Source organism: Felis catus, chromosome C1 (assembly GCF_018350175.1).
Source record: "Felis catus isolate Fca126 chromosome C1, F.catus_Fca126_mat1.0, whole genome shotgun sequence".
Taxonomy (NCBI): Eukaryota; Metazoa; Chordata; class Mammalia; order Carnivora; family Felidae; genus Felis; species Felis catus.
In genome coordinates, this window is record NC_058375.1 from 9,078,401 (window position 1) to 9,102,142 (window position 23,742).

Consider the following 23,742-nt stretch of genomic DNA (forward strand, 5'->3'; position numbering starts at 1 on the left):
ACAGTCACACCGAAGTTATCAGTGTTCCCTAAAAGGGCTGTGTACTTTCGTGTCTTAAAATCTTTGCATTTGGACTTCTCTTGGCCTGGCACGTCCCTGCACCCCTAATCCCACTGGTAGACTCTAACCTCTGCTCATTCTTCAAGACCCAGCGCAAAGGTCCCCACGCCTCTGAAGATTCCCATGGACCTTGGCGTGTACTGTCCCACTTCTGCCAAAGCAGAATGAGCCTTCCCTGTTCTGTGCTCCCATAGAATTTTATTTATGACTTCGTTTTAGCTCCTTCCACATTGCGGCTTTGTGGTGATGGTTGTTTGGTTAACATTGATTTCTTCCAGTGCAGCATGTTCTCCAGGGGACAGACTTTCTGAAAACCTAGCATAGCGCCTAGCATGCAGTAGGATGCTCAACAAAAGCTTGCTTTACTGAATAGAAATTATTTGACTTGAAGCCTCGATCTTTTCTATTTCCGTACTTAATATCTTTGGGGAATTCTTTCTAGACCAGTATGTAAGTACCAAGGAATCGTGGATGGCAGATTACTGTAAACAGGACAAGGAAATAGACTCAACCACATCAGAAGACTGGATGGGCTCTTCAGTGGACCCTCCGTGCTTTGGACAAAGTAAGATTTTTCTCTTCCTGTGTCTGAATAAATCACTGTTGACCAATGCAGCCATGTTTTATTGAGAAATCCAAATAGAATTGTCATTTTCTATGGAAAAACCTACAGGAAATTCTGACTGTCTTCTCTAGTTCTGTTTTAATCTCTGCAGGAGACATTTTTCTGGCACAACATATTGGACTTTTGATATGGGCTCTAATTCCTCCACCTTTGTGGGAAAGCAAAGGTCCGTGATACACAATTTTCTAAATTCTGGTAACATTGCATATGAGCTGGCGTGCCTGAAAACGCATCAAGGTCAGCCGTTAGTGAGTGTGTTTCACTTGGCAAAACTTTCCAGTTGATTGGGACTTTTGGACTGGATTTTAAAAACTAACTTTACAGTTTTGTGAATCTAGAGGTACAGAGTTTGGGCATATTCTTGAAGGGAGGGCAGGCAGGATCCCATATGGAAGAAATTGTTAAAAGGAGGGCTCTGTATTGTTCATAAGGAAGAAAAGAATTGAATACCCAGCCTTTTGAAGAGAGGAGTCCGTTTGTTCTCTGTTAACGATATTTTCTTTCCTTAAATTTAATGCCTCACCATGCAGCTCTGATTTCCTTAGAGCTGGGGAGATTGTGACGGCCAACCGCGTGGTCCTTAGTTGTTCCACAAGCCATTGTCCTCCAAATTCAACTCAGCCCCAACTCTTTCAGTGTGGTTTCTTTGGGGAGTCCTGGCTGGGCTTCACATAGCTCATGAATGCTTAAATATTCCATCTGGTCTGCAAACATGTCACGGGAAGATGGATTTTCTTAGTTTATGAAGTATTTGAACTGGTTCGTCTCTCCTCAGGGTGTATAAGTGGATTTTCTGTCTCCCTTGTACTTCTAGAAGGAGGGACAGGGAAATGTTAGCCATGCTTGCTCTCTGTATTCCCAGGCTGTTGCTTCTGAGTCTCAAGGTCATTGCTTAGGAGCCAGGGCTTTTCAGATAGCCTCAGCCTCAATTCTGGCTCCTCCTCGAACCTTCCCAATTTGCATGTCCAAAGAATGTAACAGTCTCCCCAGAAGACTCTAAGTAATCTTTGTAATATGTAGTATGTCCTAGAGAGAGTGTTTCTGAAGTTGTTACTCATACAAGGGGATCTGGAATCCCGACCCCGTGTAAACACAGGGAAGACCTGATCTTCAGGATTCTGATGAAGGACTTTCTATTGTCCCCACCCTCCCACCTTTTTAAAAAACACTTCCTCCTCTTTCTTTATAGTTAATAAGCTGCCTTATCTGTGTTAAATGCTGGTGCTAAATTAAAGCTGGATTTTTATTTACTTACAGATCTTTATGGTTACTTGGGCTTACAAAGGCATATCTTTTTATTTAGACATAAGAGAATATACCTACATTTCCAAACCTCTTTCCTATTGGAGGTTCCTGGGTAGCACCACATATGGCGGATGGGATTGTATTCCTTCAGCAGGTCTACTAAATTAATATGGGGCGTTTGTTTTGAAAGTCAGTAGACTTGAACCTTCTTGAACCGATCGCATCTCTCGGGTCCTGCTCACGAACATTTAGTCACAGTCCCCCCAAATTTGTGCATTTTCTTTGGGCGGGCTTCAAAACAAGCCCTTGAAAGAGAGATTCTTAATATGAAATCCCACCTAACGGAGCTGCTGGTTTCTCACTGTCCCTTTAGCAGGGGAAAGAAAATAGTGGCCTCATTTTTGACATCATTGTTGGCTTTGTTCAGTAAGGGCTGAGATTCCTGCAGGTAGACGTGGGTGGCATGAGTTTATGAGTTTTGTATTCAAAGGACATTTTATGGAAATATCAAATGTGAATATTCTAAAAGCTCCCATGTTTAATTTCTAATGTAAGTAATATCACGAGATAGCTCCTTGGCAGAGACTCTTTAAACTCGGAACACAGATGGACTCTTTCCCTTGAAATTTTGAGACCTGTGGGGGATTAGCCTCCTGCTGCTACTGCCTTTGCAAAGTGGACTGGAGCACCCAAGTCTGTCCTGACTGGTCTCGGGGACTTTTCCGTGCCGTGTAAGAGCATACACGCTTTAAGTGAAAAATCCTCAAAAGGCTTTTCATTCTGTTTAAAGAGAATGTGGACTACGTTTTCTTTCCCCAGTTGAGAAAAAAGAGGGGCGTGCTCCTGTGACACATCGTCCACAGTAAAAGCCAGCATAAAAATGTCTCGCTCACTTTGTCAAGTGCTCTTTTAGCTGTTAGCGGTCACTGAAGGGAATGATCCTGTAACTGCATGATGCTTGCGATTTTTGTCACATGCTCTCTCTGTGCTAACGTTTTGGAGGTGAGTCTTCTTATTCACTGTATTTATTCTTACCCTCTAACTTTGTCTCTCCTGTCTACCAGGCCTCCCCCTTGTCTACCTTAGAACTAGGAGTACAGCCAGTCTGACTAACCTAGAGCACCAGATCTATGCTAGAGGTACAGTATAGCCAAGCGAGGGCTTGCTTTCTTTTCCTGTTTGAAGAACTGCCTTGTACATCAATTTTCTGTGAATGGGAGCCGAGTGGGATATCCCCAGTTGGGAATGTTGTGCTTTAGAAGCAGGGAAGAGCACTTCCCACTGATGAGTACGGTGACCTATCAGAAGCAGGTGCGGTGCTGACTCTTAACACTGCATCGTCCATCTGCCCCAACCCTCAGCTCCGCGGTGTCCGCTGCGCTGGTGCGGAAATACCCAGCGCCAGAGGTGATTTCTTACTTCGAAAAGCAAGTAAATGGAGGAAAGCCGTCCTCCATCAGGCAGCGCTTTGTTTATAGAATACCCAGCGAACATTTATTCTTTTTTTACAATTTTATAAATGTTTTATTTACTTTTGAGAGAAGAGACAGAACGTGAGTGGGGGAGGGGCACAGAGAGGGAGACACGGGATCCGAAGCAGGCTCCAGGCTCCGAGCCGGCAGCACAGAGCCCGACGCGGGGCTTGAACCCACGAACCCCGAGAGCCTGACCTGAGCCAAAGTCGGATCCCTAGCCGACTGAGCCATGCAGGCGCCTGTCAGTGAATGTTTATTCTTAGGGCAGTGCCAGGGGGTCTGGGGAGTAGGAGCTATCCTGATCAGGAATTGAGCTAAGAAAAAATTTCCCGGTAAATATTTGCTTAGAAACAAACTGTGATTTCTTTAGCTATAAATTGAGTGCTTCAGAGATAGAAAATAAAATGTTCTTTATTTCTGTCTCTGACCCTTTATTTAAGCTTTCTTGAGAATTTGACTAATGAGTAAATATGATAGAGGAGACCATAAACCTCAAGGATTTGGAATCCCACGATGTTCGCTTCTTCACTAGTTTGAAGGAGGGCAGTTTATGGTTTATGTATGTACTTGGCTGACCCCAGATCCTGCCGGGTCGTGATGTATTTTGTAAAAAAGACCATTAGAGCTTCCTCTGTTCAGATCAGGAATATTCATACACGGGCAGTACAGTGGGTTTTTTTCTGCCAGGGTTTTGTGCAGATGGATGTTTAGGGAGAGGATTCACAAAGGAAACCCGCGATTGAATCTTCACTTATTGATGGATTTATACTCTAAGCCTTTCTACCTCTGTTATTTAATCTCTCAGGCTGAGCAAAACCTTATTCCCCGTAGCTGACGAGGACATGGAGGCTGAGAGAGCCTGAGAAATTTGCCTTTATCCACGTGACTGGCTCGGAGCAGACCTGGGACTTTAATCTCTTTCTTCTGATTTACAAACCAGGTCCTTTCTGATAGACTGGATGCTTATAAAGCACGTTTATAAGGGCCACGTTGCTCTGTGAAACAAATCAGCAGGCTAGAACTTTCCTCAGCCACACGAAGCCCAAGTTGGACGTGAGGAGCTTCGGGTTCTCTTGGCCTGTGAGGAAACCAGGTCTGGTCACTAGACTAGAGGCAGATTTTCTGGGGCCACAAGGGAATATGCTATTCTCTCTTGGGTGGCCTTGGGAGTTTTGTTCTCTTGTGTCGTGCCAAAGGCAGGTTCACAGCTGATTTGGGCTGTAGTGCAGGAGATGTCAGATTGTCCCCTGCTGTTGGGTTTGGATTTGTGAGCACTCCGTGTATTTTTATTCTCAGAGAAGCGGGCTGCTGAAGCCTGTGCTTTTGTGTGTAATCCGCACAAGAAGCTTGGGGCCCTAAGCGGTGTGCCTCCCCAGGCTGTTTCATCCCAGAGCGGTGCGCTCGCGACTATCTGGATGTGGAGTCCTAGCACTTCTTTCTGTGTGACAGTGTGATCAAAGCCATTTGCCAGCTGTTCTTTTTTAATCTAATTTGCAAATGGAAACTTACAGTCTGGCTCACAGTAGGCTATGAAGGCACATCTGGCTTCTTTTCCTCCTGGGTCCTTTATCTGCTGTCATAAAGCAGCCGTCTCCCTGCACGCCTGGTGCCTCTCAAGGTGCCACAGTAAGGGCTGTGTGCCCCTGCAGACAGCTCTTAAATCTTTACTCCCCCCTCTGCCCTGGTCACTAGCCTCATGGCTGTTCCTTAATTTTGTACTAGATGAACTTTTTTTTTTTTTTTTTTTTTTTTTTAAAGCCAACCTTGTGAATTAAGTGAGGCCATTGGTATGAGAGCATGAGAAATGGGTATATTCTGGGTGGTCATCTAGGAGATGTTCTAGGAGATGATCACTGCAAGTAGGTGGGGCGTCTCTAAAGACTAACTACAGAATTGTGGGGACGCCTTGCAGACCACTCTTCATCGGACCAACCGTTTCTTAGACTCACTCCCCTGAGCCACTGTCCTTTCGGAAATAGAACTTGCCTTAGCTTGTAATTGCTTTTTTTTTTTTTTTTTTTTTGCAGCGTTTCTAGTAACTAACTTCTGAAAACTTTAGAAGGCACAAAGGGGAAGAAAAGCAAGCGATTAATTTTTAAAAGGCAGCAGCAATTCTTGACTTCCACGATCCCAGCCCAGGCCTTAGCCTAGCAGTGGGAGAAGGCACGGCCCATTGCAGGTTTCCTTCTTGTTTTGCTGGCCGGAAGCATGTGGTCCTGGAAGATGAATCTAATTTTGCTCTCGTGTTGTCCGTGGGCCGTTGCAGTCACTCCTAGATGTCATTTTCCGCAGCTGCAGACCATTTGGGTCCGGGTCCTTCTTGGGCTGTTTCTCTGCTTTAAAGCTGGCCACATGGGCAGTGTGAGCACGGGGCCCCTGCCTCTGCGGTTCCTGCCACCCCCTCCCACTTTCCCAGGGCCACCGGCAGAGGAGACGTGGGCCCTGGGTGAGCAGAGTCGTGCCCGTCCTCCCGACCCGCCGGTCCAGGCCAGACCGCACGACAGGGCAGCGGTGCCGCAGAAGGGCCTCCAGGCACGCTGGGCGCTGGACAGCCACTCCTGGCTGCACGGTCTCCCACTTCTCTGTTTCCTTCCAGTGTTTCTAGTCAGGGCTCTGGGATTTGGTTACTTACGGTTTTGTGATTGATCACCATTTCTTTCCAGTGTCCTTGACAGGAAGCTGTTCTGTGAAAAGAAATCATATTTTGTGCCCCTTTTGTAGTCCCCGTAGTGCCCACGGCAGATGGTGCTCTACATCTTATGTTTAAAAAACAACAACAACAACAACGACAGCTAAAAATCTCATGTAAAAAGTTTTGGGATAGTAGATTTCTGATCTTCCAGGGAGGAAGGGGGGAAAATATGAATTTAAGAGAATAGAAAAGAATGTTTTTATTTTGCTATAATGTGCATAATATGACTGAAGTGTAGCTGTTCTAGGAAGGGCGTCTTTGTTAAAGCGCAGGCGTTTTGGACAACGTGTGAACAAGGATGTGTGCTGTGTCTTGCTATCGTCTGGGTAGGGCCGGGCACCTTCTCCTGAATGCAGGCCCACAAGAGTTGTGGGAGGCCTGGGGGCTGGGAGCAGTCCCTCGTCACAGCCAGTCGTAGGGGGACGGTCGCCACGTAGCAGGCAGCAGAGGACGTGGAGACCCTGAGAGTCCTGTCGACACACCTGTGGTGGCTCTGCGTCTGTTGCCGCAGCCTCCGTCGGCCCCTTTGCACAAGAGACGGTTAGGGGCCCTGTGTGCGGCTGTGGGGCGGGGGTCTCTGCTGCGCAGATGGAGGGGTATGCTAACGGCCTCCTTCCGTTTGCCCACAGCAGAGGTGAAAACCCCCAAGCGCCGGCAGCCCTTTGTCCCTTTTGCTCTGAGGAATCACACAGGCTGCACTTTGTGGTTTGCCACCCTGACCACCACACCCACCAGGTAAGGAACACCTGCTCCTGTGTGCCGGCCCAGCAGAGCAAGGTGGGCTCCTTCTTGAAGCCCTTGGGATTGTATTTGAGTCAGTGACTGGCTGTCTTGCTGAGATTTTGTGAGGGAGGTGGAATCTGTGGCCAGAGAAGTAGGTCCTGAGTCTGAAATACCCAGATTACGATCCCGGCCCTGATGCCCATTACGTTTAAGGTAAAAGTCCAGCAGGTTAGGGATGTGAGTATGAAGGTGGGAGGGAGAAGTCACCCCATCTTTTCTCAGTCTCCACCCCCACCCCCTTTGAAAAGAAGCTGTATGTGGTTATTAAACCAAACAGCCTGCATTTTTCTTCCAAGATGGCTTTGAAAACACCCCCCATATTAAACTCCCACCAAGAATTCTTTTCCAGACTTAAAGCAGTTCACCCCAGATGGAAGTGGGTGGAGTTTGGAGAACAAAGAGGTTACCTGGGCGGAGTGACAGTGTTCTCTACCAGCTTTCTGCCTGTGTAGACCTTGGCTCAACCCTCCAAATATACGCTGATCTTTCCAATTTAGGGAATGAGGTGCGTGAAATAAGTAACAGAATCTGCTGACTCAAAGCCACGTTTCTCCTGCCTCCACTAAGTATGATAATGCTTCAGAGGAGATGTTTGTTTTTTAAAAGCAGTTTAGGTCTGTTCCATTCCAGATAGTCACTTAAAAACTCCCTTTAAAACTCATGACTGAGTTTACACATCTCCCTGTGTACTGGGCTCTGTTGCTGGAGGTAAGTGGCTGTGCAGTGATAGCTTTCAGCTGTTTCTAAAGCTTCACAGAAGCCGTGATGGTCACAAAGATAACTGTAGTTACTGACCTTTTAGGTTATCCTCGTAGCCAGGGTGTATGGCCTTCTTATGTAGATCGAGTGCCCGGAGGGTTTCTGCCCCCAGCACCAAGCTCTGGTGAGAGGGAGTCGAGAGAGAAAGGACAAGCTGGCCTTGTCTGCTTTGGTTCCAGGGCTGCACTGTCCCACAGTGGGAGTCCAGGGCTCGTTCCAGAAGGGAATGGAACGTTTCTTGATGATGCTCACAATGTCAGCGAATGGCGGGAAGTCCTCACGGGTGAAGAGATTCCCTTTGAATTTGAGGCAAGAGGAAAGCTAAGACACAGGTAAAGCGTTGTGTGTTCTCTTCCTCCCCACCAAATGGACTGTATATGACTGTATATTATAAAAGATAGTCTCTAGTGTTTTACGCTTTCACTTGCCTTTATTAATGATTTTAATGTTTTATCTTTTTATTATCACGATGTTTTAAAATATTTATTTTGAGAGAGAGAGAGAGAGAGAGAGCGCGCATGTGCGTGTGTGCGAGAGTGGGGTAAGGGCAGAGAGAGAGGGAGACAGAGAATCCCAAGCAGGCTGCCAGCTGTCAGCACAGAGCCCACCGTGGGGCTCGAACTCACGAACTGTGAGATCATGATCTGAGCCAAAGTCAAGAGTCAGACACTTAAGCGACTGAGCCACCCAGGTGCCCCTAATGTTTTATTTTTAAAAGGTATTTTGAAAATCAGTGTTTCCATTCACTGTCTTGGAAATACATTTCGTTTCCATTAATTATCCCTTTATTTGACACATGAGCTGATAACCAGTGTGTTTCCCATAATTTGGCCGAAAGATGGAGAGCAGCTGTCAAGTTCATTGTGTCCTAGCCTGGTTTTTATGGCACAGTGGTGACATGATTTTGTTGTGTGTTGTTATTTTTTGTAATTGAGGTATGGTTGACACGGTGTGACATTAGTTTCGGCTGTACAACCTGGTGATTGGACAGCTCTCCGTTAGGTTGTGCTCGCCACAGGTGCGACTGCCATCTGTCACCACGCAGCGCTTTTACAGGGCCACCGACTATATTCCCTGTGCTGTGCTTGTCTCCCTGTGACTTACTCTTTCCACAACTGGCATGACATGCTATTCTTAAAAGGTTATCCGAGCACGTTGGTTTTAGCTTTAAGAGACGCACGTGCCACATAGCACTCTTAGCAAGCAAGTGGTTTCAGGAAGCAGGGCCAATAATGATAAGGACTTCTGATTCTAAGGAGGATAAGAATGACTCATCCGGGGAGACTGCTGGCCAGTGCGCTCTTGAAACAGCCAGCCAGAGGGCCAGAATAAATGTGAAAGAGGTTCTGTCTGGTTACTGAGAGGTCATAAAATGTCCTTTTACTTGCAAACATGTTTAAGTGGAAGGGCTATCGGGTGGATAGCGAATAGGTTAAGATTTTAGCATTTGAGCCTCATACCCGTTTTCAAGCAGGGCTGAAATTTAAGAGCTCGGCTTCAGCCTTCCGTGGTCTTCTGCTTCCGTGTGCTTTAAGTCTTTGCGTGCAAACCTGCCCCCGAGTCAGACAGTTCTTCCTCATGTGTCACTTGTACCAGCACACATCATTCCCTCGTGGCAGGCCTTCTGAACTTGTGGGCCCCCTCGGTGATTACACAGGAAAAACGGAGCTTAGAAAATCACTGTGCTGGGCACATGTACCTGGAAGCCACGGTAGAATTTCCAGGGATGAGTGGGGAGCATTTTCCTGTTCCACAAAGTTCCTGGAGAAGCCAATTGTAGAAGTGCTGGCTGCATTTCTTAATCAGCACGGCCTCCGTTGTGACAGAAGGGGTTTGACCTCTTTGTCATTTCCGTTTTAGTATACCCGTCCAGTAACGCTTTTCAAGTCCCACTGTTCTGCTTGAATTCATCAAAATAAATGCCTTCTCTGGCTTTTCCAGCTCTTTGGCGCACGGTACCCCCACTCCCTGCCTCCCTCCCCCTTTCCTGTCAGCCCCAAGTCCACTTCCCCATTTCAGGCTTCTGGCTTGAATTAGGCAAAATCTAAAATAGAATTAAATGTGCAATTTCCTCCCGTTCCTCCTGTTCTGCCCCCTGCCTTCTCTGCTCTAGTTTCAGCCGAGGACTTCAGCCCTAACGCTCGGAGGGCTCCGTCTCTCATAACCTGTCTGTAGTCTTGTAGGACCGAAGCCAAACAACTGAATGTGGTTCCAAGAGAAGTAGGGAGCCAAGAAGAAATGCCATCTTACGCATTTCCGAGAGTACGGTTATGTGACGACATTGCTGGTGCAACAGCTTTACCGCCCGCTGCAGTGGTTATACCTGATGTCATTTTATCGAGCTTGGGGTGGGGCTGGTGGGGGAAGAAGCTGGGCTTGTGCACAGGACTTGCAAAGTTTGTACAAAGGGAGGGTAAATGCGCTCTTGCTCAAGCTTTACGGATCTTGCACTTTTGTTTTAAGTGTAACACCCACTTAAAAATATTCTCCTGATTTTTCTCGCATTAGGTAATCCTCAAAAAGGCTTGGCCAACTGGGTTTTTAGGTCTTTATTCGGTAAATCAGATTTGACTCTTTGCTTCCGCTTTCTTACCCTTTTTCCGATTGTGCTTAACATGCTTTCCTGTGTTCTCCTTGGTAGACACACCCACGACCTCCGGATTCATCAGCTGCAAGTGAGAGTGAACGGCTGGGAGCAAGTGAGCCCAGTGTCTGTGGACAAAGTCGGGACATTTTTCCGCTATGCAGCACCGGATAAGAATTCCTCTTCCTCTACGGTGTGTGGCTCTAGAATGGGTATTTAGTGGCACCGCGGTGCCCCGGCCACATGCCCTGAAAGCCAGTCAGACAGGTTAAGCCTGTCACTCTGCTCTAGTGAAATCTTGTTCCTCGTTTCCCCTAGCTCTAGCAGGAAGACCTAAGTATATTTCGGGTCAGTCGTAGGCGGTCGTAGTCAATATGTAGATAAGCCGCCAGTGGTCAATTCAGCAGAGAAACGAGATCCAAAATCGGCGGTAACATATATTACCTCACCTGTGCAGACCCATTTCGTACTCACTTAGCCCGACTGGCAGTGTGCTAATCTGCCAGACGCGTGTGTACTGGCTCGACTTGCACGTACCGTTCTGCTTCCTTTATCTACGGCCTTCTTTACATTTCCGTAGTGCTGTTCCTTGATCCTTCTAGCTCTGTGTCTCCACTCTCCTCCCTTCTGGCATAAGGACGGATGTCCACCGTCGTTACTTATTTTCTGATCACACATCCTCTCACACACGCTTGCCCTGACGTGACCCCAGCCTGCAGTCTTTCGGGGTGGCAGGGCCAGCCTGGGCGGTGACACAGGCGACCTCCCTGTCTGGGACACGCAGGTAGAGGCTGGCGTTGCAGCTGGCGTGGCCGCCTCAGGGGCTCCCGCCAGGACCCGGTCGTACTTCGGAGGATAACTGCATTTGTTTCGGGGTAGCCAGTGATGAAGAAGAAAGTGCAAAGGCCTCACAGCTTTCCCCATGCTCCCTTAGTCATGAAAAATACCCTCCCTCCAAGAACACTGTTCTCTCTCCACTTCTGCTCTTGTGCCCCGAGTTTCTTAGAAGAGGAAGCCTTCTTTCCAGATTACGTTCCCGCCTAAATTTCCATCTAGTAAGGAAAGGAATCATTCCCCCCCTCCCGCCCCACAGATACCTTTCTGTTGTATTGATGTGTCCTGGAGAAATTCCATGTGTACATGGAATGGTTGTAAAATGAATATTGCCTTTTCCATATCCTCTAAGATGTTTTCTCTTCACGATGGACCACACTTTACTGAGACTATTTAGAAATCCCACCCTTTCAAGCACATTACATTGTCATTGAATTTAACGATGCCTGTCATTTGAGGTCTGCGCTGGCTCTCTGACTTTTGGAATCTTTTCTTAGATTGGCAGCCCAGGCAGCAGAACGAATATTATTCATCCCCAGGTTTATGTGAGTATGGTTTTCCTGTGTCACTGCGTTTATTGACTATACACTGCGTTTCAGCCATACATAGATGTCCTGATGATCCCAGGACTTCATGACCTATGTGTGATTGAAACTGACCTTTGTCCTTTTCTGTTAACAATTACCTTCCTTTTATAAGAACCTGCAAGAAAGCGTTTGAACTAACTTGGTATGTTAGACCTAGCGTTAACAGGGGAGGAGGAGAAAACACCCGTGTTGTGGTTCAAGGTCCCCTTCTCTAAGTTAAAATATAAATTAACCCTCTGTGGCTGTATGCATTTCCTAGGTTTTAGTTGCAAGGTCATAAAAGTAAATAAGAATGAAAAATAGTAAGATTTTTTTTTTCCCCATTTGGCTCTTGAAACATCACCAGAAGATGACATTAAAAAACTCTTTTCATATTTGTGCTTTTACTTTCTTCTGACGGTAGTAGGTTTGGAAATGTGAGATTTCAGGTATGTTTAAGAAGCAGCAGTGTCAAGGTTTAAAACTATTATTCTTGGGCCTTGGCTCTTTCGGGGCTTTGCCAGGCTGGGTCAGCGGAGGCTTTGGTGATGATTTTGGCTGGGATTCTGTCCCTCTGAAAACCCTCCAGAAACTGATAGTTTGTCTTTTCATTGGGCCTTCCTGGAAGTCTTGGTTCAAAACATGGAGGAGCTCTTCATTTTGTTGTTCATTAGTTTGGTTTCCACATATTGTTTGTTTTAATAAAAAAGTTGGCAATATGAAAAGCTTGGATGTAGTGTCATTTGTTTCTCCATTGGAAAAAAAAAAAAAAGAAGCACTGTGAGTATGTTCTGGACACTCACTCAAAGAATGGTAGTTGCAGAAACCTCCTCTTTGGTGTACCTGATGTGGGGTTTTATACTTTAAAAAAAGAAAAAACTCGGCACTTGATAGTAAAACAAAACGTGTGTTGGATGTGTGAATGAACACATGGAAAAATAAAGTAGTGGCTGCAACCCAAGACCAAAAATAAATGACTTCCCTCCGCTCTGTTAAGTTTCGGAACCTCGGTGTCCCGTTTATGAAAGAGTGATTATTGGACAGAGCTGAAAAAGTTGTGAAGAGAGAGAAGTTTGATTTTAAAGCTCTTTGAAAGACAAATGTTGCTTCTTCTACAGGCATGTCAACAAATTGTGTATGGGCCTAGAGAGTAATTTTTATGACATTTAGGGGGAAAAAGTAATTATTGTTCCTGTGAAAGGCATACCAATGCAGACAACTCTTTCTCCTACACTCTGTGGATTTTACAAAGACAGGCTCTAATCTCAGAAGACTTCCTTCTGTTTTTCTGTGTGTATTGGGTAGTATCCAGCCCATTGTTAGTGTTGAAGGAGTGTTTCTGGCTTTAATGTTAATCTGAGAGAAAAATACCACAGAAGGTAAATCATCTCACGTTTTTCAAAGTCTTACCTCAGTGTTTCTGAACGTTTGGTTGCTTTGGATGATCTTTACCCCCCTCCAGTAGAGTTGAAAACAAGTGTCGTTCACAGTTTCCATATAAGGGCTGAGGTATAAGAACCCAAGGGCATTAGGGTGATTTCCAGCAGACAGTTTCTTATCAAATTGCAGGAAGCTTGGAAGATTTAATAGGTTATTATGGGTCTTAGTGTCTTTATAATGTGTCTAGAGGCCTCGGACTGATTTTTCTTTGTGATACACTTTGTGATACCACGTCTGAGTAGAGTATCTGTCTTTTTCTAGAAATGTTTAAGATTGGCTACATTCATGGGGTCTATCTATAGGATATCCATGCCTATTAAAGATGAGTGGTTTTAGGGTTGAATGACTAATTTCACTGAAGGGTTAGAGTAATAAGATGCTTTTGACTTAGGCATCCTAGTTGGTATTGCTGTATTTTGTGTGCTTTTTCACGAGCACAGCTGTGGTGCTTTTATTCCTGTCTTACAGTTCTCTTCGCTCCCGCCTGTCCGGGTGGTCTTCGCCGTGACGATGGAAGGCAGTGCTCGGAAAGTCATCACCGTCCGGTCTGCCCTCATTGTGAAGAACAGGCTTGAGACACCAATGGAACTAAGACTGGATAGCCCGTCAGCTCCCGACAGTGAGTTTTGACATAGTCTGTCCACCTTTTATCCTGAGAGAGTCAAACTTTTGGGTGGGAGACCATTCCCCGAAGATGCTGACCCTTGTTTTCTGTGCCAGAGCCTGTGGTGCTGCCTGCCATCATGCCGGGGGATTCGTTTGCTGTGCCTTTACATCTCACTTCTTGGCGGCTACAGGCCCGGCCCAAGGGATTGGGCGTATTTTTCTGTAAGGCTCCTATCCACTGGACCAATGTAGTGAAGACTGCAGAGGTTAGCAGCAGCAAGCGAGAGTGCCACTCTATGGACTTGGACAAAAGCCGGTTCTTCAGGTACGCACAGTACTGGGATGGCATGTCAATTTTGCTTTTTTAAAAAAAATTCATTCTCTCTCTGAGGACCCTTAGTGATTCAGTTGTGCTTATTTAAAATCCTAAAGTTCTGGAGCGCCTGGGTGGCTCAGTCGGTTGGGCGTCTGACTTCGGCTCAGGTTATGCTCTCGTGGTCCGTGAGTTCGAGCCCCGCGTCAGGCTCTGTGCTGACAGCTCAGAGCCTGGAGCCTGTTTCAGATTCTGTGTCTCCCTCTCTCTCTCTGACCCTCCCCCGTTCATGCTCTGTCTCTCTCTGTCTCAAAAATAAATAAACGTTAAAAAAAAATTAATAAAATAAAATCCTAAAGTTCTTTTTTTTTAGTTTATTTTTTGAGCGAATGAACAAGCAGGATAGGGGCAGAGAGAGAGGGGGAGAGAGAGAATCCCAAGCAGGCTCTGCCCTGTTAGCGCAGAGCCCAATGCGGGGCTTGAACCCACGAACCACAAGATCACAACCCGAGCTCAAATCAAGAATCAGACACTCAACCGACCGAGCCACCCAGGCACCCCTAAAATCATAAAGTTCTTATTCCTTAAGTCCTGGTGTTAGAGTTTATAAGGATTCAAGGGTTAATCTTTGGTAGGGGTGGGACTGTTGCTTATCATCAAATATTTATGGGAGAAACCACCAAAACACACATGTAGGATCAGACACTGGTCTGTGTGCATCAGTATAAAGAGAGGACATGTAGAGAGGGAAGAAAAAAATAATACTAGTTCCCATTCTTAAATTGAGAAGCAAAATCCTCGGGTTAGAAGTTTTCATATGATGGATTTCAGAGGAATTTGGAGGAAGGCTCGTGTACCTAGCACTGACTTTCCTTGGGAACCTTGACAAAATTATCTAATCATTTAGACTCCTGTTTGCCCCTTTCAAAGAGAATAAGGAATACATTTCCAGATTCGGTGTTGGAGGAAATACCACATTGGTATTGTTAGATCCTTCTGAACTTAGACTTTAAACTTACCTGGACTAGAGGCTATCAGCTTAGGTTTCTCTGTAGGGAAGTTAGGCATTCATTTAGTGTAAACTTAAGAGGTGCAAGAAGAGTGTAAAGAATTTCAGTATGCCCTTTACCCAGAGTGGCCATTGTTAACAGACTGACAAGGGAGAAATAGGTAAATGCATAGCCATAACGGACTGTTTTCACACTTCTCTGTCAATAATTTGCAAAATAAAAACAATAAAGATACAAAAGGATTTGAACGGTGCTGTCAATCAGCTTGTCAAAATTGACATTTATAAAACACTTTTTACCAACAACTCCAGATTGTACATTCACATCAACTATGTGTGGAATAGTCCTCAAGAGAGACCATCTACTGGGCCATAAAACAAAGATCAATAAATATTAAAAGAATTGAGGGACGCCTGGGTGACTGAGTTGGCTAAGCGGCCGACTTTGGCTCAGGTCATGATCTCTCGGTCCGTGAGTTCGAGCCCCACGTCGGGCTCTGTGCTGATAGCTCGGAGCCTGGAGCCTGCTTCGGGTTGTGTGTCTCCCTCTCTCTCTGCCCCTCCCCCATTCACACTCTGTTTCTCTCTGCCTTTCAAAAATGAATAAATGATAAAAAAAAAAACAAAACTGAAACCATACATAGTATATCTCATGATCGCAATAGAATTAAAGTGAGAATCAGTAACAATAAGATGCCTCTAAAATCCCTAAATATTTGGAAAATTAAACAGTACATTTCTAGATAACCCAGGGGTCAAGAAAGAAATCACAAAGGATATTAAAAATATTCTGAACTGAACAATAATAAAAATTAGACATTAAAATGTGGGGGAGGCAGCAAAAGCAGTTCTAGAGAAAAATGTATAGTTGTTTTGAGAAATATGTAGCTTTTAATGCTCTTATTAGAAAATAAGGAAGATGTAAGGTTGATGTAAGCCTCTACCTTAAGGTAGAAACCAAAATAAATTAGAAATAAATAGAGGGGCGCCTGGGTGGCGCAGTCGGTTAAGCGTCCGACTTCAGCCAGGTCACGATCTCGCGGTCCGTGAGTTCGAGCCCCGCGTCGGGCTCTGGGCTGATGGCTCAGAGCCTGGAGCCTGTTTCCGATTCTGTGTCTCCCTCTCTCTCTGCCCCTCCCCCGTTCATGCTCTGTCTCTCTCTGTCCCAAAAATAAATAAACGTTGAAAAAAAAAAAAAAAAAGAAAGAAATAGAAAAAGGACATGATAAAAATGTGTGGAATTCAAAAAAATAGAAAACAAACAATAGAGAAAATCAACAATGTCAAAGTGGCTTTTTGAAAAGATTACTGAATTTGGTAAATGTCTTATAAGACTGATCAAGGAGAAAAGAAAGAAAACACGAATTACCACATAAAGAATGAAAAGAGGAGACATTATTATAGATCCTATAGACATTAAAAGGATTAAAAGGAGATTCTGTGAACAGTTTTGTACAGATAAATTCCACCCTTGAATGACAAATTTCTTTAAAAACAAAGATTACCAAAACTGACACAAAGAAGAGATAGACAAATATTTGATAAAGAAATTTAAAATTTTAAAATAATTTATTATTTTTTAAATTTACATCCAAGTTAACATATAGTGCAACAATGATTTCAGGAGTAGATTCCTTAATGCCCCTTACCCATGTAGCCCATCCCCCCTCTCACAACCCTTCCAGTAACCCTCTGTTTGTTCTCCATATTTAAGAGTCTCTTCTGTTTTGTCCCCCTCCCTGTTTTTATATTATTTTTGCTTCCCTTCCCTTATGTTCATCTGTTTTGTCTCTTAAAGTCCTCATATGAGTGTAGTCATTTGACACTTGTCTTTCTCTGACTAATTTTGCTTAGCATAATACCCTCTAGTTCCATCCATGAAGTTGCAAATGGCAAGATTTCATTCTTTTTGATTGCCGAGTAAATACTCCATTGTGTATATATACCACATCTTCTTTATCCATTCATCCATCGATGGAAATTGGGGCTCTTTCCATACTTTGGCTATTGTTGATAGTGCTGCTATGAACACGTAGGTGTCCCTTCGAAACAGCACACCTGTATCCTGTGGGTAAATACCTAGTAGTGCAATTGCTGGGTCATAGGGTAGTTCTGAGGAAATTTAATTTTTAATAAAAAGCTTTCCCATAATGAAGACTTTAGGCCCATGTGGCTCCACTAGTGAATTCTACCAGACATTTTAGGAAGAAATAATACCAGTTCTAGGTAAACTCTTTCAGAAAGCAGGGGAGGAGGGAACATTTCCTCATTTATTTTACGAGGCCAGCATATACCTGGTACCCAAACTGGCATAGATATTATTTAAAAAAAAAAAAAAAAAAAAAAAAAAAAAAAAGGAACTACAAACTGGTATTCCCATGAGATGCAAAAATTCCTAACTGTTACCAAATAGAAATCCAGCAAGTGAAGTTTATTCCAGGAATGTAAGATTATTTTAACATTTGAAAATTGATATATGTAATTTACTGTATTAACCTAAAAGACTAAATGAGAAAAACCTATCAGATTATCTCATTAAATGCCAAATAAACAAAAAGCTTACAACACCCATTCATGCTAATATTCAGCAAACTAGCAACCAAAGGGAATATTACAGTCTACTTAAGGGCATTTGTCGTAAACCTACAGCTACCATTATACTTAAACTTTTTTTCCTTGAGATTGACAACCAGCAACTTCATTTGACATTGCAGTAGCAGTCCTAGCCATTGTAATAGGGACAAATAAGTAAACAAGAAATTGAAAAAGCTTAAAGATCTGAAAAGAACTAAAACTTGTTATATGCAGATGACACAGTCGTGTATGTAGAGAACTATGGACTCCATAAGATTATGAGGCCTAATAAAGTTATCAAGATTTCAAGATTTAAGATATAAGAATCAATTGTATTCTTATATTCTAGCCATGAACAATTGGAAATGTAATTTTAAAAAGACACTACTTACAATAGCACCAGAAAACATTAATTACCCAGGAATCAATCTAAGGAATTATGTGCCAGCCTTCAATGCTAGAAGTGACAAAACCTTGCCAAGAGATATTAAAGAAACCCCAGTAACTAAGTGGAAAGATAACAAAGTTCATGGATTGGAAGACAAAATGTTGTTAGGATTTCCATTCTTGCTAAATTGATCTGGAGGTACAACCCAGTTGGCTAGCTGCAACCCAATCGGCTGTCAACAGAATGATGAATAAATAAAAAATGGTATTTATTCATATACTGGCATGTGGACAAAATTCTGATACATATAGTAGCATGGCTGCATCTTGTAGAAATTTCATTTTACACACAAAAAAAGCCAGACATGGGGAGTAACCTATACTGTATCATTCTATTTACATGCAATTCAAGAACAGGCTCAACCAATATATAAGTGATAAGTATCAGACAGTAGTTGCTTCTTTCTTAGGAGAGGATATTGCCTGGAAAGGGATAGGAGGGCACTTTCTGCAGTGAGAGAAAGATTCTATAACGGTGTTGGGTCGTGGTTAACGAGGTATACATATTTGTCAAAACTCGCCAAACTGAACATTTAAAATTACACATCTTACTGTATTTTTAACTATATACCTCAGTATCAATGTGTCTGAGATTGAAAACTGCAAATATCCTACTGAATTGTTGAACCGGTTTAGTGTTAAGCTTTCTCATACTCCACTAAGGAAGAAAAATTCAAGTTCTTTATTTAGGCTGATGGTTTTTCCACTGCTTTGTCTTCGTAGGTTTTGCGTAGCCATAAAGAAGGAGAATTACCCAGATTATATGCCCTCAAACATATTTTCTGACAGTGCAAAGCAGATCTTCAGACAACCCGGGCATACCATATATCTCCTGCCAACTGTGGTCATCTGCAACTTGTTACCTTGTGAACTTGATTTTTATGTTAAAGGAATGCCAATTAATGGGACATTGAAACCTGGCAAAGAGGTGGCCCTGCACACAGCTGACACATCCCAGAACATCGAATTAGGTAAGGGTTTAGTCAGATAATCATCTGTGGTAACGCTATGGAAACGTCCATGAGTCTTTTGTGATCATTTGGTAAACATTTTAGAAAAATTATCACACATAGGCTATCTCAATAACCGAGCTCAAAGGATTTATGCACTTGAAATAAAAAAGCTTCTTAGAAAATTACCAAAAGAAAAAACCTGAGCAGATCCAAAAGATTTACAGAGGAAGCACTCAACAGAGCCTTTTTCTTGTGTTGCTTACTTGATGTGATTTCAATGGGAAGTCATTTCATCTTTTCAAACCTTACGTTTTCCTGACTGTAAAATGTGCAAAATCCTACATCTCTCCTCTTTTCAGGAAAGGAGAAAACATTTGCTCAGTATAGACTGTACTCTGGGCGTCACGTCAAGGGCTTTTATACCCGTCATCTCATGTAATCCTTACAGTAGTTACTTGTCCTGTTTACTGATGAGGAAATTGAGGTCTGGGGTGTTTCATGCACCTGGTGATTTTCACTAGGGGTGGATGAAGTCAAAGTCAAGAATCATTGTATTTGCAGCACTTAAGGATTTGTGGGGTTTTTTTTTTTTTTAAGTTTATTTATTTTGAGAGAGAAAGTGCACACATGAGCAGTGGAGTGGCAGAGAGAGAGGGAGACAGAGAGTCCCAAGCAGGCTCTGCACTGTCAGCACAGAGCCTGACACGGGGCTCAACCCCACAAACTATGAGATCATGATCTGAGCTGAAACCAAGAGTCATACGTTAACTGACTGAGCCACCCAGGCGCCCCGGGACATGTTTTTTTTAAGGTTGTTTTAGACACATTGAAAGGTAATGACATAGATATTTGTGTCTGTACAGTTTCATGAGTGATCTCGCTGTGTCACCTCATTGCATCTCACAGTCCCTGTCTCAGGCAGACGCTGTTATCCCCATTTTACAGATGCGGAACCTCACACGCATTGCACTTAGGCAACCTCTTCCACAATGTTTCTTGACCCCTGCGGGAAATGGCAGCGTCTCCCCACCGCCCACCCCCACCACTGTGCGCACGCCCAGCACGCTTCTCTTCCCAGCCGTGCTGCACATGGATTATCACTTTTAATAACAACCCTGTGACAGACCTACTGGTATTCTCCCCACTTGGCAGATTAGCTTGCCCCACGTTGCACAGCTGGTAAGGACAGACTGGGAATCGGAAGCCAGCCAGTGGAGCCGGAGAATCCTTGACTCTGTTACCCTGTACTTGCCTTGTACCTTGTACAAGGTTTGTACTTACCTTGTACTTGTGTTTGAGGTGCCCAGCTCAGGGCCTGATGAGGAGTAAGCTCACAATAATCACAGCTGTCATTGATAGATTTTTGGTATTTCCATCCTTCTGATTGTGCAGTTCAGACTCTCTCCTGTACCTTCCAGGCCATCTGGTTTGCTTCATATCTATTCTCGCCCCAGTGCAGGGAAAATGGCCGTTCTAATGACATTTTTTGCCAGTGCCATATATAGTTCTGATTTTTCCAAGAAGTACCCAATTTTGTTTGGCTTTGGACTATTTTGACAAACGAAAGTGAGAAACCAGGAAGACAGTAGCTTGTATCTTCTTCAGGGGTATCGCTGGAGAACTTCCCACTCTGTAAAGAATTGCTCATTCCACCGGGAACCCAAAACTACATGGTAAGAATGCGACTCTACGACATCAACCGGCGGCAGCTGAACCTCACCATCCGGATTGTGTGTCGAGCAGAAGGATCCTTGAAGATCTTCATTTCTGCTCCATATTGGCTGATTAACAAAACAGGTATGTACAGAGGCTGCTCAACTGGGCCTTTGGCGCTGGTCATGGGAATTCAGATTTATTTGCTCCGCTAACCGAGTAGAGCCAATGCAAATAGATGACTTCAACAGTCTAAGCTGCTGAAACTCTCCTGCCTCCATAATAAGTGCTTCATCATGGTCAAAACTGTCCTTTCAGACAACAAACTGGGCCCACAAAATAAATTCAGTTTTCACTATTTTCCCCTGTGACAATTTTTTTTTCCTTTACCACGTACATCTGTCTTGCATAGACCGGGTGGGATTGATGTAAACTTTCCCCTCCTCCCTAAAGGGTTACCGCTGATCTTCAGACAGGACAATGCAAAGACAGACACTGCAGGCCAGTTCGAAGAGCATGAGCTGGCCCGGAGCCTGAGCCCTCTCTTATTCTGCTACGCGGACAAAGAGCAGCCCAACCTGTGAGTACAGTAATTTATGGAAAGGGGAAGTAAGCTCCTAGGCGAGGGAAAAAATTAGCAAAGGCTCTAGTGTGTCCGTGTAAGTAGAAATATACTGTAGATAACAGTCCTGACTTGGCAGGGGAATAGGACCATGACCTAATGGGATTTTTTTGGATCTAATTTCTGTGTCATTTGATATTGAAAATAAACCATTTGGTGGGTTGGTAATGAAAGCTAGTTTTATGTTACACGTATTGAAGCAGTTCTATTCGTAACTCGGCCAGTGAACAGAGCCCCCACGGGTTCCCTTCCCTTCTCTGCCTGGTTTTCTCCTGCACGGAGCCCTCAGCCCAGGCAGCAGAGCTGGCATCAGAGGGGGACACAGCCTGGCCCTTTGGTAAAACAGCCACCCCACTGACCCAGTCCAGGTCGATTTGTGTAAGGGCTCAGGGTCCATCGCTTTTACCCTTGACATAAACGGTGCCATTTCAAGATCTCAGAGCCCTCATCGCGTGTTGAAAGGCCGGGAAGAGCACCCGTTGGGAGAGTTAGATGACCTGCCTTTGAGCATGTGGTAGGAGCATGAATTCCCTTTTGTTCTTGGTTTTGACATTCTGCTTTTTATAGGGGTCTTCTAATCTGGAGCCTTCCTCCAAAGAGACATGAGCGCAGGTGATGGCGCTACAGTGCCATTTGCTGTCACAGAGGAGGAGAGATGTGCTGCAGCCTTCCTAGGAAGGCTCGGGGAGCACTGGGTGCCAGTGGGCGCAGACATGTCTCCCAGGGAGGGCTGCAGGCTCGGTTGGCCCTGGAGTCGGGGGGCTTGACCGGGGTACTAGACACGGTGGGAGACACATACAGCCACTTGGCACATCGGCAAGCCACGTCTCACACCTTTCCTGAGGGGATCCTGACAGTGTCAGATCTAGGACTTGACATTTGTGACCCACTTTGACGTATCCAGGGAACTCAACAGTTCCCAAAGCGTTTCTGCCTAGACCATCACCTTTGATTCTGTCAACATCCCAATGGATTCGACAGGGCAGGAAATACTGTTTTACTTTAAGATGAGGAAACTGAGGCTCAGAGAGAGTTACTCGTCCAAGGTTACATGGCCATTAGTGGTAGACCCGGAACACATACTCAAGAATTACGTTTCCGGGATCCGTGACAAGACACTGGCCAACGTAACAATGCTTTGCCGTTGTAACAGTACCAGGCCTGAGAAAGAACATACCGTCAGCTGCCTCTTCTGTACTTTTGTGTGTGCAGAACCACGTGTACGCTTTTCTCTTACATTCAAGGTATTTTCACAAACCCTTGAAACACCTGCGATAGGAAAGTATCAGTTTGCCTTGAACTCTTGTTTTTCAGAGGAATGAGGTATCGTAGCATTTTCCTTATGCTTTATGCTCATAGAATCCTTGAATCTTCTCCTAGCGTGTCTAGCTATAGATGTCAGCACATTTCATGCGTTGTGGTGCCGTGGCTGCCTCGAAGATAGGGTGTTGCCCGCTGGTTGTTGGCCTGCTGTGTTTGGGAATCGCCCGAGAGTGAGGAGGAGCCAGTATTAGAGTTCCATTTCGGGTGATAGCTGTAGCAGTGGTCCCTGATTAGAACAGGTGGATGAGACTTTCCTATGGATGAATACATGTATCTCTGCTTTTCTGCCCCACAGCTGCACGATGCGAATCGGAAGGGGGATTCATCCGGAAGGCATGCCGGGCTGGTGTCAGGGCTTCTCACTGGATGGCGGTAGTGGTGTCCGAGCTTTGAAAGTCATCCAGCAAGGAAACCGCCCAGGGCTGATCTATAACATTGGTGGGTTACATTTGGAGCAGCGGGAGAATCAGAACCATTGGCCGATGACCTCAGGCTTGGAGGAATAAGCTGGCCATACGTTTTGGCCTGGCTGCAAGTGCTGATTTTCTCGTTTGGCATTGGGTCAGGTATCTGTTCTCCGAATGCTAGATTGATATCAACACAGATCTATTCTCCTAGGGATCTCAGGAGCCACGTAAACACTGCCCTTTTGAGGTCTGGGGCTCTGTTTAATTTCAGACTCACCTGTGTTAGGAAAGTATCAGTTTGGCTTGAATCCTTGTTTTTCATGGGAATAATAGGAACACTTAGAATGCTTTTCATCCTCCAACCATTTCCCACGCATTCATTAAAACTTGCAAACCCTCAGAGGGCAAGAAGCATTGTTCACCTTGAAACTGAAGCAGAGAGGTTAAGTGACTTGCCCAGACGCAAAGGGCAAGTCTGGGTCAGAAGTAGGATTCTAATTGGGGTGTATGCATTTGAAGCAGAAAATATAATAAAATGCACTTAGCAGTTATAGTAATTAGAAGCCCGTAAAGTAGCTTAGCTTGCGGAGGTGGAGAGTGGGGAGGGAAGCGGGGAACACTGGTCTGTATGCCTCCTAGCCATCAGGAATGCTCAACTCCAAAGATTTTCTGAAGAGTTAAGCTTGATTTAAATATGTCTCGGGTTTAATATGTTAGCAGCGTACCCTTCCTTTAGTACATAATTTCCAAACATCTCAAAGCTCTGTTGAGT

The 23,742-nt window shown here is 44.6% G+C and overlaps 1 protein-coding gene across 10 annotated transcripts in view; it reads left to right on the plus strand.

Annotated features, from left to right (window-relative positions):
• Nucleotides 1-23,742, plus strand: part of VPS13D (vacuolar protein sorting 13 homolog D) — a 257,423-nt gene that overhangs the window by 97,027 nt on the left and 136,654 nt on the right. For 7 of the 10 annotated variants that reach the window (XM_023258138.2, XM_045035116.1, XM_045035117.1 and 4 more), the window contains 12 exons: nucleotides 503-625; nucleotides 2,995-3,069; nucleotides 6,727-6,832; nucleotides 7,819-7,971; nucleotides 10,281-10,416; nucleotides 11,555-11,602; nucleotides 13,532-13,682; nucleotides 13,784-13,994; nucleotides 18,736-18,983; nucleotides 20,571-20,762; nucleotides 21,072-21,198; nucleotides 22,859-23,001. In XM_023258138.2, coding sequence (XP_023113906.2) covers nucleotides 503-625; nucleotides 2,995-3,069; nucleotides 6,727-6,832; nucleotides 7,819-7,971; nucleotides 10,281-10,416; nucleotides 11,555-11,602; nucleotides 13,532-13,682; nucleotides 13,784-13,994; nucleotides 18,736-18,983; nucleotides 20,571-20,762; nucleotides 21,072-21,198; nucleotides 22,859-23,001 — 1,713 coding nt within the window. The remainder of the gene's footprint in view (nucleotides 1-502; nucleotides 626-2,994; nucleotides 3,070-6,726; nucleotides 6,833-7,818; nucleotides 7,972-10,280; nucleotides 10,417-11,554; nucleotides 11,603-13,531; nucleotides 13,683-13,783; nucleotides 13,995-18,735; nucleotides 18,984-20,570; nucleotides 20,763-21,071; nucleotides 21,199-22,858; nucleotides 23,002-23,742) is intronic. The other 3 variants (XM_023258139.2, XM_023258140.2, XM_023258141.2) reach the window with 3 other exon arrangements.